Raw genomic sequence first — 15,514 nt, 5'->3', positions numbered from 1 at the left:
ATGCATCTAGTAGTGCAAGGACATCTAGGTGTTCCCGTGATGCTGCAGAAAACATCCTCAGTCTCAATCTTCCAGAAATAATGTATGAAGAGAATGACATCACTGACAACCAACAATACTCGATGTTTATTCAAGTTTTCATTTTTGTCCAATTTTTTAAGAAGAATATTTTTAACTATTTTGCGCTAGCTATAAGCTACATCTAGAAAAATATTCACTGTACAATATTAAGTTCCCATGGAATACTGCTGCCTCAGTATACGTTATGGATGTATACATTATGAATGCAACTAAAATTAATTTGGCTATGCAAAGTCACATCATGGAAAAATAAAATTTTTGCAAAATGCCTTTCATTTTGATTAATAGGTTTCTAATAACACTATCCTTCTTAAATGAGAAAGTTATTTAAATATATTTTAAAATAATCTTAAGGGAACATGTAATTAAATTAAATATCTACTAGCTTTACTGGATATAATACAACAAGTTAAGTATTGTTGTCACATTATGAAATAAAACCCACCTCAGCTAATCGTATTTCTTTGGCAAACTCTTTAATAAGTTGTGCTGTCTTAATGGTTTCTGGAATTTCATCCTCATGATCAGCAATAACCTGGAAAATAAAGTATCACATGGTAGGTCAGTAACAACTAAATATTGAGTGCAGTTAATGAACAGGCCTTTCTGCAGAGAACTCCAAAGACAAAAATGCCTTGGAAATAATTGTCCATAACTTGTGAAATTTTCAGGTTTAAATGACCAAAAGTCTACTACTTCATTCCTGCGTCTTTGATTTGAGTCAGAAGGTAACCTTAAACATTACCTTCTTAAATGATTGTCTTTGTATCAGATATGAGTCTGTAGAAAAAGAGCACAAGGTGAGACTAACTTTCAAAATGGAGCAGTATTACTCCTGCTGAGTTCCTCCAGAAATTTTTGTGTCTCAGTATTCCAAATGTATGCTTCCGAAGCATAGACTTGGTGTGAAGAAGACATGGATTGCCTGCTGTGCCTCAAGTGGGGAGCCTACACACCAGGCACATTGAATTTTTGGTTAGCAACAGCTTCAACCAAGACGGGGTGAGGATGACACCAGGGGAGAGGCAAAGTAACCATTGTTAGTAGTTAGAACATTGTGACTCCAGAAGGACGCATCTTTCCCATTCCTTAGTTATAAAAAATTTTAACTTTTCACTTAAGTTTTGTGAAGCCTTGGCATTCCCAAGCTTGCTCATCAAGGCAGCCTGACTAGGAGTCCTAAAAAAAATGGACCCCTCCTGGTCAAGTTACCAAAATGCATAAAGACAACTGGCTTCAGGTCTTGTACAAGCTAAGTACAAAGTATTAACTGATAAGATTTGTCTTGTTTTGGGCACATTTTGCCACCAAAATATCACATACTGAAGGATAGTACAATATTTTCTACCTGTTTCTTCGTCCAGGACCTGAATGCACCATTTAGAGCTTTTGCTCCTTGCACCAAATAAGAGGGAGGTTGCTTCCCAGATTTATGCAAACCTAGTACAAACCAAAACAGAAACAATAATGCCATCAGCATTCAATTCGATAAACACTTTTGAAGAATGAGAAAACTGACATGCCACATGGCTAGGAAATATAGCTTCAATTATCACATTACCTTTGAACGTCTCAAGCAGATATCTGCCAACATACCAACATATGACTTCAAAGTTTGAAAATTTAATAAGGCTGCCAATTTTCAGTCTTTTTTCTACTTCATAAGCTCTGTAATAAAATCATATTATTGAGTTATAACCAGTTTAATAACATTTTGAATTGTATAATCAATACTTCTGCAAAATCTGGGAATTGTGCTAATTACTCAAACTAATTTTAAAATCCATAAGTAGCTGCAGTATAACTGTTCCACATTGATTGTTTATTATTGAAAGATTTCAGTACAATACACCAATAAATTTCCAGAGGTATGCTCATGGTCAACTGATGAAAGCAAGCTTTCTCATAAACAAAATGTGACCCAAGAGATTCTTTGAAAATTTGCACTGTGGTGCTCCCCTTCCCAGAGTGTATAGCTGTTCTATCACAAACAGACTTGTTATATTGGGTCTTCACATTAAAATTAGTATTATTAATTGTAAATGTTAATATTACATTGTGATCAAATCTTAAAACAAGTTATGAAGATTGTGTCAAAGAAAGCCATGTGTAGGCTGAAGCTTTTATTTAAAACACAACCAATAGTGTCACACGGTTGACTCATCACTTTGCATGGGTTTCTAGACCTAAGTGAAGGGAGGTAACAAAATTAAGTAACAGGGATGGGAGACCTACAAATGCATACCTCATATGTGTGCGCTTTGATTTTATGCTATTTATAGAAAATTACCAAAACATGCCAACTTAACTAGATAAATGAAAAAATTAGCCTTTACTTTCACATGCTAAATAAAGCTGTGCATTGTACTCAGTCTTAAAATTTAATTTCAGGGAAGGGAAGTTAATTGGATGCAATTTTAGCAGTGGGGCACAAACCATTTGCTCCTTTTGTACTGGTAACTTACATGGGCTTCACAACAAACATAAAAATGAAGACATAAATCTACAAATGTATATGACTAACACAGCTGGGAAAATGACACTACAGAGTAAATGTTCACAAGAAGAGTTCCCATTTTAAATATGAAAACAATAGTCATCAGGAAATGCATGTAGATTATACACAAAACTTCATCTTTTATTGACTTTTTACTGGTTGGGGAGCATGCCTTATGAGAATAGGTTGAGTGAACTCAACCTTTTCTCCTTGGAGCAACAGAGGATAAGAGGTGACCTGATAGAGGTGTATAAGATGACAAGAGGCATTGATCGTATGAATAGTCAGAGGCTTTTTCCCCAGGGCTGAAATGGTTGCCACAAGAGGACACAGGTTTAAGGTGCTGGGGAGTAGGTACAGAGGAGATGTCAGGGGTAAGTTTTTTACTCAGAGAGTGGTGAGTGCGTGGAATGGGCTGCCGGCAATGGCGACGGAGGTGGATACGATCGGGCCTTTTAAGAGACTTTTGGATAGGTACATGGAGCTTAGAAAAGTAGAGGGCTATGGGTAAGCCTAGTAATTTCTAAGGTAGGGACATGTTCAGCACAACTTTGTGGGCTGAACAGCCTGTATTGTGCTGTAGGTTTTCTAAGTTTCTATGTTTTCTTGACTAGATTTTCAACAGCCATGGTTCCTGTACCATACCATCCTTTCCCTGTCTCACTGGAATGTACCTATGTAGAAATATCCCCTGAACGTTTGCCACATTTCTGTCGTACATTTCCCTGAGAATAACTGTCCCCAATTTATGCTTCCAAGTTCCTGCCTGATAGCTTCATATTTCCCCTTACTCCAATTAAATGCTTTCCTAAAACTTGTCTGTTCCTATCCCTCTCCAATGCTATGGTAAAGGAGATAGAATTATGATCACTATCTCCAATATGTTCTCCCACTGAGAGACCTGACACATGACCAGGTTCATTTCCCAATACCAGATCAAGTATAGCCTCTCCTCTTGTAGGCTTATGTACATATTGTGTCAGGAAACCTTCCTGAACACACCCTACAAACTCCACCCCATCGAAATCCCTTGCTCTAGGAAGATGCCAATCAATATTTGGGAAATTAAAATCTCCCACCACAACAACCCTGTTATTATTATACCTTTCCAGAATCTGTCTCCCTATCTGCTCCTCAATGTCCCTGTTACTATTGGGTGGTCTATAAAAAACACCCAGTAGAGTTATTGACCCGTTCCTGTTCCTAACTTCCATCCACAGAGTCTCAGTAAAACAATCCCTCCATGACTTCCACCTTTTCTGCAGCTGTGACACTATCTCTGATCATCAGTACCATGCCCCCACCTCTTTTGCCTCCCTCCGTCCTTTCTGAAACATTTATTCCTGCCCCTGAGCCATCCAAATCTCTGTAATGACCGCAACATCATAGCTCCAAGTACTGATCCACGCTCTAGGCTCATCCGCTTTGTTCATGATGCTTCTTACATTAAAATAGTCACATCTCAAACCATCAGTCTGAGCGCGTCCCTTCTCAATCACCTGCCTATCCTCTCTCTCACACTGTCTCAAGCCTTCTCTATTTGTAAGCCAACCACCTCTTCCAGTTTAAACTCTCCCCAATAGCCTTAGCAAACCTCCCTGCCAGGATATTGGTCCCCCTCGGACTCAAGTGCAACCCATCCTTTTTGTACAGGTCATGCCTGCCCCAAAAGAGGTCCCAACTGTTGCTGAACAGTTTCTAACTAGTACCTATTGCATGCAGGTCATGTGGCTTTTAAACACTACACCATATTTAGAGCAAACAATTTTTAGATTGTGTGTGCTTGTGTTCAAAAACAATGATTTTTGTCTTTAATAGTTGGCAAGTAATAAACAGTAAGACAATTCTGAACTGTTTTGCTCACTGCAGTTTCAAGCATTCAGTCTTGGAGATGCCAGAAACAGTTGGGAGCAAAAAAGAAACAATTTCGCTACTTCAACAAGTTAAGACTATGAAGAATTTGAAGGTATCGACAATCAGCTTGAACGTTACAATGAAAATAAAGATTTGGAGAATCCAATCTTTGTTTGAAGGCAGGCCATTATCTGCACTAGGTGTCTGCACTAATTTTGTTCATTTACATTCAAAAGAACATGGCAGTTTATACTGGATAAACTCCTGCATGGATATCTATTAGGAACTAATACTCAGGCTATGTCCACACTAGACTGGATAATTTTGAAAATGCCGGTTTCGAGTAAAAACAACAGGCATCCACACTAGGTGTTTCTCAAAATATCTCTGTCCACATTAAAACAGATATTTGGGCGAATCGACTCCTACTGGGCATACGCAGACACATCTACAGAAAACAAGCAAAGAGGAAACAGTATAATATTTACGTTTCCACGGCGGCGTTGTGCTAGTCATAGTCATACTTTATTGATCCCGGGGGAAATTGGTTTTCATTACAGTTGCACCATAAATAATAAATAGTAATAGAACCATAAATAGTTAAATAGTAATATGTAAATTATGCCAATAAACTATGAAATAAGTCCAGGACTAGTCTATTGGCTTAGGGTGTCTGACCCTCCAAGGGAGAAGTTGTAAAGTTTGATGGCCACAGGCAGGAATGACTTCCTATGACGCTCTGTGTTGCATCTCGGAGGAATGAGTCTCTGGCTGAATGTACTCCTGTGCCCAACCAGTACATTATGTAGTGGATGGGAGACATTGACCAAGATGGCATGCAACTTAGACAGCATCCTCTTTTCAGACACCACCGTGAGAGAGTCCAGTTCCATCCCCACAACATCACTGGCCTTACGAATAAGTTTGTTGATTCTGTTGGTGTCTGCTACCCTCAGTCTGCTGCCCCAGCACACAACAGCAAACATGATAGCACTGGCCACCACAGACTCATAGAACATCCTCAGCATTGTCCGGCAGATGTTAAAGGACCTCAGTCTCCTCAGGAAATAGAGACGGCTCTGACACTTCTTGTAGACAGCCTCAGTGTTCTTGGACCAGTCCAGTTTATTGTCAATTCGTATCCCCAGGTATTTGTAATCCTCCACCGTGTCCACACTGACCCCCTGGATGGAAACAGGGGTCACCGGTACCTTAGCTCTCCTCAAGTCTACCACCAGCTCCTTAGTCTTTTTCACATTAAGCTGCAGAAAATTCTGTTCACACCATGTGACAAAGTTTCCTACCGTAGCCCTGTACTCAGCCTCATCTCCCTTGCTGATGCATCCAACTATGGCAGAGTCATCCGAAAACTTCTGAAGATGACAAGACTCTGTGCAGTAGTTGAAGTCCGAGGTGTAAATGGTGAAGAGAAAGGGAGACAAGACAGTCCCCTGTGGAGCCCCAGTGCTGCTGATCACTCTGTGGCCCACACAGTGTTGCAAGCACACATACTGTGGTCTGCCAGTCAGATAATCAAGAATCTATGACACCAGGAAAGCATCCACCTGCATCGCTGTCAGTGGTCGTTATTTCCATTGGTCAAAAACTAGAGTACCAACATCAGCGAAAGAAAGTTTTCAACAATGTCTTCGAGGAATACAAAGAAAACCTCCGCTGGAAAAAGCAGACTGGACTTCTTTGTTTAGACAGACAATGAAGTCGAGCTGTTTCTGCAACTTACAAATGACTACAAAGTCAGCAAAGCAGTGGAGAACGTGGAGATGTTTAACTCCAAACAAACTATTAACGTAGACAATAAAGTAAACAACACACGCATGAAGCCGTCCTCTACCCAAGATCAACAAGAGAGTGAAATCTTCTGCCGCCAGACCTGCACAATATTCCTGATATTAACATTTTTAAAGATAGACTCAATCAAATCAATTTAGGGGATCTAGTCAAAAAAGCTCACTTTACAATTTAACTCTCACGCCGTTCACACCGACTGCGCGTTATAACAGCCGTCTGGCAGTGCTTGCGCAGTACCAAGCAGAAGCAGAAAAAGCATTGTTGTTGTGGTGTTACCATGACAGCATTTTAAAATATCTCCGTTTACCCCATCCATACTACAACGCGCAACAATCGTTTTCAAATTTACACACTCTGGAGAGTGTTTTAGAAAAGCTCCATTTTCGGGGGATGAAAACACCGTTTCAATGTGGACGGAGGGTCAAAACGAAGAGAAAAGGCTTTGTTTTCAAAATTATCCGGCGTAGTGTGGACGTAGCCTCAGTTTTATAGTACTGTAGTAGCTATTCATTTTAGCAGCTAGCAAAACACTGTCAATAAGAACTCTGATCTCCTCTGGGTCGAATCATTTTTCCTCTCGTTCATCTGCACTCTCACAAAACATATGCAGCAGGCCCGTAGTGGGTAACAAACTATTCTCTCGCTGGAGCTTTTGCACACCGTCCATTTGAGATTTGATTGCTAAATGATGCTTTAAAAAGTCAAGTTTCTAAATATCACTCCGCTTTTCCCACTTGAAAATTCTCCAGTAACTTTTGCATCACGACAATACACGCAGGTAACACCCACATTCCCGACCTCAAGAGCTTTCCATGTAGCAGTTTGATTAAGCCATTCTGCTTCAGATGAACTCGCAGTTCTTCTGGGCTTCACGCCCATTACTTCTTTGGAACACGACATATAGTGAATCAATAATTTCTTCAACACCACCCGCATCAGAAACCGGAAAAGGAAATGTGATTGTGTACAACCATGAAATATACTTAAAATGCCAACGAGGTAGAGGGTGACAAGCTTTTGTGTGCAGTTTAAATTCCTTTTTGCACTAGTAGCAAAAGGTGTGCACGCACACAACGCGCGTCTTAGAGGGGGCATTGCTCATAGGTTTAAGATGAAAGGTGAAATATTTAAGGGGAATCACAGCAGAAATCTCTTACTTGCATAAATAGGTAAACCACCTTCATACAAGCAAGGACAGAAAACAGGGCAAAGTGAGTATACTTATTTATTCAGTAAGCTATGGGTCAAAGTATTTGGTGAGTATATTTCTAACTCTTCTGGCTTCAGTCTCGTAGCCGTCTGTTCTGAAATTGTTAGGTTCTGCGAAGCGCAGAATCAAATATCGCTCTGATGACTGTACACTCTAGTATCAATTGTTTGGCGACAATAAAGTAGTAATAATAATAAGGATAAAAATAATAAGACGAAAACAATGAAATGCCGCGCTGCCGCCATTTGTTCTGGCACGTCATGACAGCGGTTTTAAAAAGCTCCAGTTACCCCGTAGACACTGCAATGGATATTAGGCGTTTTCAGATTTATTCACTCTGGAGACTGTTTCTGAAAATCTCCATTTTCGGGGGCTAAAAACACCAGTTCAGTGTGGACGGAGGGTCAAAATGAAGAGAAAAAGCTTCGTTTTCAAAATTATCCAGCGTAGTGTGGACGTAAGCCTGACTGTACCTTTCTGCTCCTCTCCTTACATTTCCCTTTGCATCTTTCCCAAAGAATGTGATGAATTGCATGAAGTGTTTTAACAGGAAAACGATCCGCAAAAGACTGGGTTTAAGGTGAGATCATGAGATAAATATACATCCTCAGCCTTTGCTCTGTTTGCCTCCCCTTGTTCAGTCATTGTTGATACAACACCGTCAAATGCTAGGTTTGGACAATTACGTTATGAAGTATTTACACTCATAATGGAAAAAAAAAGGTGTTGCAAAATTGTAAAAGAGCAACAATGAAAAAGCAAAACTTTAATTAACTGGACATCATGGACTTTGCCATATCCATCAGCCTTCCCCACCTTTGCTGCTGCCAAGACCAATTTGCTCTTCTATATTTTAGGTCTGAAAAAGGGCCCGTCATTCAAAAGGTATCATTAGCAATACACTGCATGGACTAAGAAAACTAATGTAGTGGTAAGTGCTGCCATTAAGCCATTTCAACTTACTCCATCACAGACTTGACTATTTTTCCATACATTCTTCTGACACCTACTCTCCTACTGAAATCTAACCTGCATTTCTCTCTCGTTTCCTGTTCTGACAAAGGGTCACAAGTAGAAATGGTGATATATGCAAAAAGGAAGATAAGCAGTAAAATACAAAAAGAAGAAAGAAAGGTAAGGGGAGGGGTGATGGTCCACCAGGTATTAGGTAGACCAAGAGGTGAGGAATGACAGGAAGGACTTCGGCATTTGACAAAGCATGCACGAAAATCCAAGACTTGCTCTTATCCTCAATTTGCCTATCTTGTTTTCCCCTTGTTGTCCAAAAATCTATGTTTGCTTTCTTGAATATACCCATTTTCTTATGTTAAATTTATTGGTTTGTTTTGTTTATGAATACAGTCACATTTGGATGAATTCTATTCTTGATCAATCAAGCACAGACATCCCCTGAATGCAAATGCTACCTTGAAAAGTGCTTTCACCACAATTATGCTAAATACCATAATACCTCAATTGCATTTCAATGTTTAGACTGTGTAGGAAGTATCCTCCAAAAGCCAAGCAGTCCACAGGAGTTAATGTTGCATAAATCCAACCTATTAAAAATAATGCAAATCTGTTACCATATAATTGAAAGCACAAATTTGAATGTTTTATGTTGCTCTGAGTATCAAGACAACTAGAATTTTGTACAATTCAGTTCTTACACAAAATTGAAAATATGGCCCCCTTTGCAAAGTGGCAAAACATCTGTTACATGCATTGCAAAACCTATGGTATCAGCAACTGTAGGATAAAATGGTCAAACACCAAGTGTAAGATTTTAATGTACAGAAATGAGCAATTTGTTTTGGTGACATGCTAAATAAATGTGAGGGCATTAATTAACATCAATGTTCACATTCTAACACTCAGTTCTACTGAATATATTTGGCATTAAACACCAAAATCAAACTTCTCCCTTGCAGTAACTTAATAATTACAACCACATGCTTGCAACTAATTTTTAATTACAATTTACAAGTAAGTAATGAACTCCTGTTGCTTTCCTGCTGTCCACTCATTCCTGTTGATATACTGCATTTAACTTTTGAAATGTACATCTTCATTCAATTACATCCAGTATTATATAATGCTAATTTTTAATCACACAAATATTTATTTGTAAGTAGTTTCTTGTGGTTTATAAATATTTGATTGCAGCAACAATGTATTTCTATTACATTATATTCTGTAATTTCTATTACAGAAATTACAGTTCACCAGTATACATTCAAATAGCTTTAGGTCTTTTAATTAAACTAAGATAAATCATGCTCAAATCAACTACCCTAATACTAATTTATCCACCTATAATAAGAACTTTACATCATTCATATCAATTACCTAGTAATATTCTTTCAAAGGTTACACTTCATGGAAAGGTATAAACATTTTAACACATTTACAAAATAAATGACACAAAAGCACAAGTAATGAATAACATTAGAACTCTTACATAAAAAGCCAATTGTGTTCAACATGACACACAATCCTTTTAATTCTTCCCAATGCACCTGTTTAAAAATGCCTCTTTTAAAAATGAAATAGGAGAAGTGAAACATTGTACCTGATGGAATAAATAGGCTCTGCCCTTGTTTCAGGATACATTTGTAGCACTTGTCTACTTGATCAGCAAAAAACATTTCACTCTGATTGGATGAAGAACTCCACCTTTCGTATAAAGCAAGGTTGGCAGAGGTTGACTTAATCAAATAAAAAATTTTCTCTCCCTGGACAGGAAAATATATGTCATAGTTAATACTGCAAAGTATTTTAATTGTTTCAAGTAAAATAATATGTACTAAAAGAGAGAAAATACGTGGAAAGATTTAAAAAGCAAAAACCTGGGACAGTAGAACATTTGATTATTGTTTCCAAGAAAATGCTACTGCGAATACCCTACCAGACTACAGCTCCTGACAGTTTTGCATACTTGTTCTAAATAGAGTAGTCTTTTTAGCCTTCCGATATTTTGGAGGAAAACAACTGATCTTTTACAATAAATTACTTCACTTCCAAAAAAGAAACATGAATAGTATGTGGGGAAAATACATCCTTGTCATTCTTAGAGCTTCTCTATAATCAATTATAGGAAATCATGAAAGAACTATACATAAACACAAGAAAGTCTGCAGATGTTAGAAATCCAAATCTAAAGGCATAAAATGCTGGAGGAATTCAGCAAATCAGGCAGCATCTACGGAAATGAATAAAAAATTGACATTTCAGGCCAAGACCCTTCTTCAGGTCCCCCAGCACTTTGTATGCGTTGCAAAGAACTGTACACATAGGCAGACTCCAAGGGGGGATAAAAACTTATCAATTGCTTCCTCTGCTTGATGATCAGCACATCTATTAAGGACTGAAGAACCCATTCTGTGCTTTATGACTCTGTGGTACTCTGTGATTCCATCAATGATTCACTGAGCTATTTTTTATTTGTTTTTCCAAGTGCGATGCAGTACACAGATGGGCATTGTTATAAAGCATTTCTATTGAAGTACTTAAGAACTACAATATGAATGTTAATTATTGTTCATGTTGAAAAATTCAAGATAACTTACACGTAGGAGATGATACCAAACTGATGACCCCCCTGAGGCTATGTGGAAGTCTGTATAGCTGTCTTTTACACCTATCTGGCAATACTTCGTAACTTTTGGCTTATCAAAAAGTGAATCATCTTGCCACAAATTATCGACCCAGGATAATTTCTTGACAATTTCAGGAGCTTCGACCAAACTTGACATTCTGCAAAGAAAACAAAAGCAATTCTGGTTTCTGTAAAAAAGGTATTTATAAATGTCTAACTAAGAAAACTGTTAGGTTTGCTATTTAATCCCCACTGTCCCTTTAGGCTAATTTTAAGTTTTAATTCTGGTGAAATGTCACCATACATTAAATTTCTCTGAAAAATATGTGAATATAAAATTGGATTCAAACCAATAATGAGTGGCACATTGTTATTTTTTTTTCCCCAGAAGAGCTTGACTATTAAGCATTTCTTCAAAGCAATTAGTAAATAATTATGGAGATAGTATCATGTTCCTTTTTGACTGTGAAATTCATTTTGAGGACAAAGTTTAATGCAATTAAATTACCATGTCTTTAATAATAAAAGTCAGGGGTAATTTTCTAAGCAATGATGCTTCAATGGTAATCATTCAAAATAATATTTCAGCAGCAATGTATCTTGTTCCCTTGTAATTTTTAGCCATTTTTGTGAAAGATTTAAAATATTAGTGCCATCATGGCAAAATTATAAAGAAATATTAAGTTTAACAAACATACTTGGTATCTGAAAATTCAAAATTAATCACATTAAGAACTCTCTTCCGGTTTGCACTATAGTAGTAGTCGACAAACTCCTTTATGGTTAACTTGCAGGTCTTCTGTTTAGTGACATCGACAACATCGATGACTCTGTCAGGGCCTAGAAAATAAAGCCAGAATATAACATACGGTTAATTGCTCTAAGCACTTGTAACTAAACTTTAGAAGGCATTAAAATCTCAAAAGACTAATCTCCAAGGAGTTAAAATTGAAGTTACAAAGAACATCAACTAACATAATTGAAATTATTTTAAATGAATCACTTTGTTTTAATTTTATTCTTTTAACTGATTAAAATGTTTCTATAAAATACACAAAAGGGTCTACGCCAGCATATACTGTACATGCTGTAAATAAGAGGATTAAAAACATCAAACAAAATAGTGACTTTAGAGAGTGATCCCAACAATGCACGGGTTCATTGAGCACTTCATTGCTCTTGGACTGTACACATTGGAGTTTCGAAGAATCAGAAGGTTCTCAGTGAAACCAATTGAATGATGAGAGGCTTATATAGAGTGGAGGTGGAGAGGACGTTTCCATTAGTGGAAATACCTCGGATCAGAGGGCACCGCCTCAAAATACATCTCCCTTACAACAGAGATGAGGAGGAATTTCTTCAGCCAGAGGGTGGTGAATCTTTGTAATTCACTGATATGGATGGCTAAGGAGGTCAAAACATTGGGAATACTTAAAGGAGAAGTTGATAAATTCTTGATAAGTCAGCACATCAGAAGACGCATATCGGGAGAAGGCAAGACAATGGGGTTGAGAGGGAAAATAAATCAACCATGTTGAAACGGCAGAGCAAACTTTATAGGTTGAATGACCTAATTCAGCTCCTATGCCTTATAGCCTTATACAGCATCAGTCAAAAAGCAGGAAAGACAATACTTTTAATCCAATAGTGATGATAAAAATTCTGAGGGAACATTAATTAATCTCCTTGCACTGTATGTAAAATGATCACACTGGACAAACCTGAACACGAAAGCAGTCCAAGCAGGCTGCACATTTTTCTCTTCACAGTAGGTCTTACTGACCAGTTTCTCCTATACTGCTGTTCTAAGTATGTCATATCTGTGAGCCAGTAACTGATGGAGCACCCCAAGGTTAAGTCATTGGCCCTCAATTATTAACCATCTATGTCAATGACCTAGAGGAAGAAGCAGTGTATGAGGTATCTGAGTTTGCCTATGTCATGAAAACAGGTCACAGGGCTTGCTTCAGTGGGAATTTTTGAACTCTGCAACTGGACAGAGACAGCTTGAGTGAGTTGACAAAATAACCTGGCAAATGGAGTTTAATGTTGAAAACTGTGAACTGATGACCTGGTAAGTAGAATCAAAAGGCAGACTGTTAACTAAATGGAGAGAAACTGCAATTAATTATAGGAGCAAGTAATTAAGATGTCAAATGGCACATTGGCCCTTTATAGGGTTCTTATATCTGTGTCAGGTATCTGTAAACATGGCAGCCTGGAAATTCCATTCTCCAAATACCACTTCTTTCCAAACTATGATTACCAAGGCAGAACACAGTTGCAATATATTCCAGGTTGAAATACAGTACTGTGGAAATTCGACCAGGCACCTCAGGCCTTAAACTGCTTTTATGCCGATGATGTAATTTGGCGCACTGCTGGGAAAAATGGATCACACTGCCCACTTGTGGACCAATGCTTTTATAGAACTGTTTGTTCGTCCATCGTCGTCATCGATGAAGACCTTGACACCATTAGTCACTTTGAGACTGCATGCGGTGTGTCGGAAGATGAATGGTCAGGCCAATTCGGGCACGGAATGTCCTGGCACATGTTGGGCAGACATGTGTAGATGCTGCAGTTGTTGCGCTGGTGGCTCTGGACTTGCGCAGCTCGCGTTTATGTTGTGCTTCAGCAACGCGCCTTGCTTTGTAAGCTTGACAGCCCTTGTGGATAAGGCCGTGCCAGGTAGTGCAGTTTTGTGCCAGCATTTCCCAGATGGTCATGTCTATGTCAAGCAACTTCAGGGAGGCCTTTAGTGTGTCTTTATAACGTTTCTTCTGCCCTCCACGCAAGCATCTTCCAGCAGAGAGTTCCCCAAAAAGGAGCTGCTTGGGTATGCGCTCGTCCGGCATGCGGATGACATGACCTGCCCACCGGGTCTGTGCTCTCATCAGCAGTGTGTGGACTGTTGGTAGACTTGCTCTAGAGAGAACTTCAGTGTCTGGTACTTTGTCTTGCCATCTGATGCCTAATATTCTGCGAAGACAAGTCATGTGGAAATGGTTGAGCTGTCTTGCATGCCTTCGATACACAGTCCACATTTCACAGGCATACAGGAGGGTAGTGAGAACCACGGCTCTGTAGACCTTCGGTTTTGTTGCTGGACTGATACCTCGGCGTTCCCATACAGTTGAGCGCAGTCTACCGAAAGTAGAACTTGCCTTTGCTATTCTGCAGTTAACTTCTGTATCAATAGTCACTGCTCAGGAGAGGGTGCAGCCAAGGCAAGTAAACTGGACCACTGCCTGTAGTTTCTATCCTTTGATTGTGATTTTGGGTTCTGTGTATGGTGCATGAGGGGCAGGCTGGTGCATGACTTCGGTCTTTTTGATGTTGATGGTGAGTCCAAAGTTGTCACAAGCCGTGAAGAGTTTGTCCATATTGACTTGCATATCTGGCTCTGAGCCAGCATACAGGGCGCAGTCATCGGCAAAGAGGAAGTCTCTCAGAGCAGTCTCCTTCACTTTGGTAATAGCTTGAAGTCTCCTCAGGTTGAAGAGCTTCTCATCCACTCTGTACTTGAGGCTGATTCCAGCATCACTGTCCTGGAAGGCATCATTCAGCATGGCAGAAAACATCATGCTGCACAGTGTGGGTGCGAGCACACAGCCCTGTTTGATGCCATTGGTGACTGGGAATGCCTTAGAGGATTCTCCGCTGTCCAGCACTCTGGCCATCATGCCATCATGGAACTGGCAAACCATCTGAATGAATTTGGTGGGGCAGCCGAACTTTGACATGATCCTCCACAGGCCTTGTTGGTAGACAATGTCAAAGGCTTTCGTGAGGTCAACAAAAGTTGTGTAGAGTTCGCGATTCTGCTCCTGACACTTCTCCTGAAATTGGCGCACGACAAAATCATGTCAGTAGTCCCACAATCTTTGCAAAAGCCACACTGTGACTGGCAGCAGGCCCAGCTCCAGATGAGTGACCAGACAATTTAGCAGGACTCTTGCAAGGGTTTTTCCTGCAATGGAGAGCAGTGAGATTCCTCGGTGGTTGTCGCATACTTGTCGATGGCCCTTCCTCTTGTAGAGGTGTACGATGGATGCATCTTTAAGTTCCTGAGGAATGGATCCTTGCTTCCAAAAAGACTGGAACAACTCGGTGAGCTTCTCTATAAGTACAGGACCACCGGCTTTGCAGATCTCTGCAGGTATGGCATCTGCCCCGGGGTTGACAGCTTTCGTGACTTCGGCTGCTACCGGTGGGTCATCCATGGCGCTGTTGATGTCGACCAGGGGGATCCTGCCTATCACCTCATCATTAATAGATGACGGTCGGTTGAGGATGGCTTCAAAGTGTTCAGCCCATCTCTGCAGAATCTGAGCCTTCTCTGTAATGAGAGTTGTACCATCTATGCTCAGGAGGGGGGATCTCCTGAGAGACTGAGGTCCGTAGAGAGTGTTGAGGCTTCATAGAATCATTTCAAGCCGTCTCTGCCAGCGTATCCCTGTAT

General features: G+C 39.6%; 1 protein-coding gene across 2 annotated transcripts in view; it reads right to left on the bottom strand.

Annotated features, from left to right (window-relative positions):
- The window catches only part of phf2 (PHD finger protein 2), a 155,159-nt gene that overhangs the window by 44,843 nt on the left and 94,802 nt on the right, over nucleotides 1–15,514 (bottom strand). For both annotated transcript variants that reach the window (XR_010020456.1, XM_063068125.1), the window contains exons 5-11: nucleotides 11,748–11,889; nucleotides 11,021–11,207; nucleotides 10,024–10,186; nucleotides 8,923–9,010; nucleotides 1,643–1,749; nucleotides 1,430–1,521; nucleotides 527–616 (exon numbers count right to left, since the gene is read on the bottom strand). Coding sequence is in view for 1 of the 2 variants with exons in the window: in XM_063068125.1 (XP_062924195.1) it covers nucleotides 527–616; nucleotides 1,430–1,521; nucleotides 1,643–1,749; nucleotides 8,923–9,010; nucleotides 10,024–10,186; nucleotides 11,021–11,207; nucleotides 11,748–11,889 (869 nt within the window). In the remaining variant the exon portion in view is untranslated. The remainder of the gene's footprint in view (nucleotides 1–526; nucleotides 617–1,429; nucleotides 1,522–1,642; nucleotides 1,750–8,922; nucleotides 9,011–10,023; nucleotides 10,187–11,020; nucleotides 11,208–11,747; nucleotides 11,890–15,514) is intronic.

Source organism: Mobula hypostoma, chromosome 15, assembly GCF_963921235.1.
Source record: "Mobula hypostoma chromosome 15, sMobHyp1.1, whole genome shotgun sequence".
Taxonomy (NCBI): Eukaryota; Metazoa; Chordata; class Chondrichthyes; order Myliobatiformes; family Myliobatidae; genus Mobula; species Mobula hypostoma.
The sequence above is the reverse complement of the archived record's forward strand: the minus strand, read 5'-3'. Positions and strand labels throughout refer to the sequence as shown.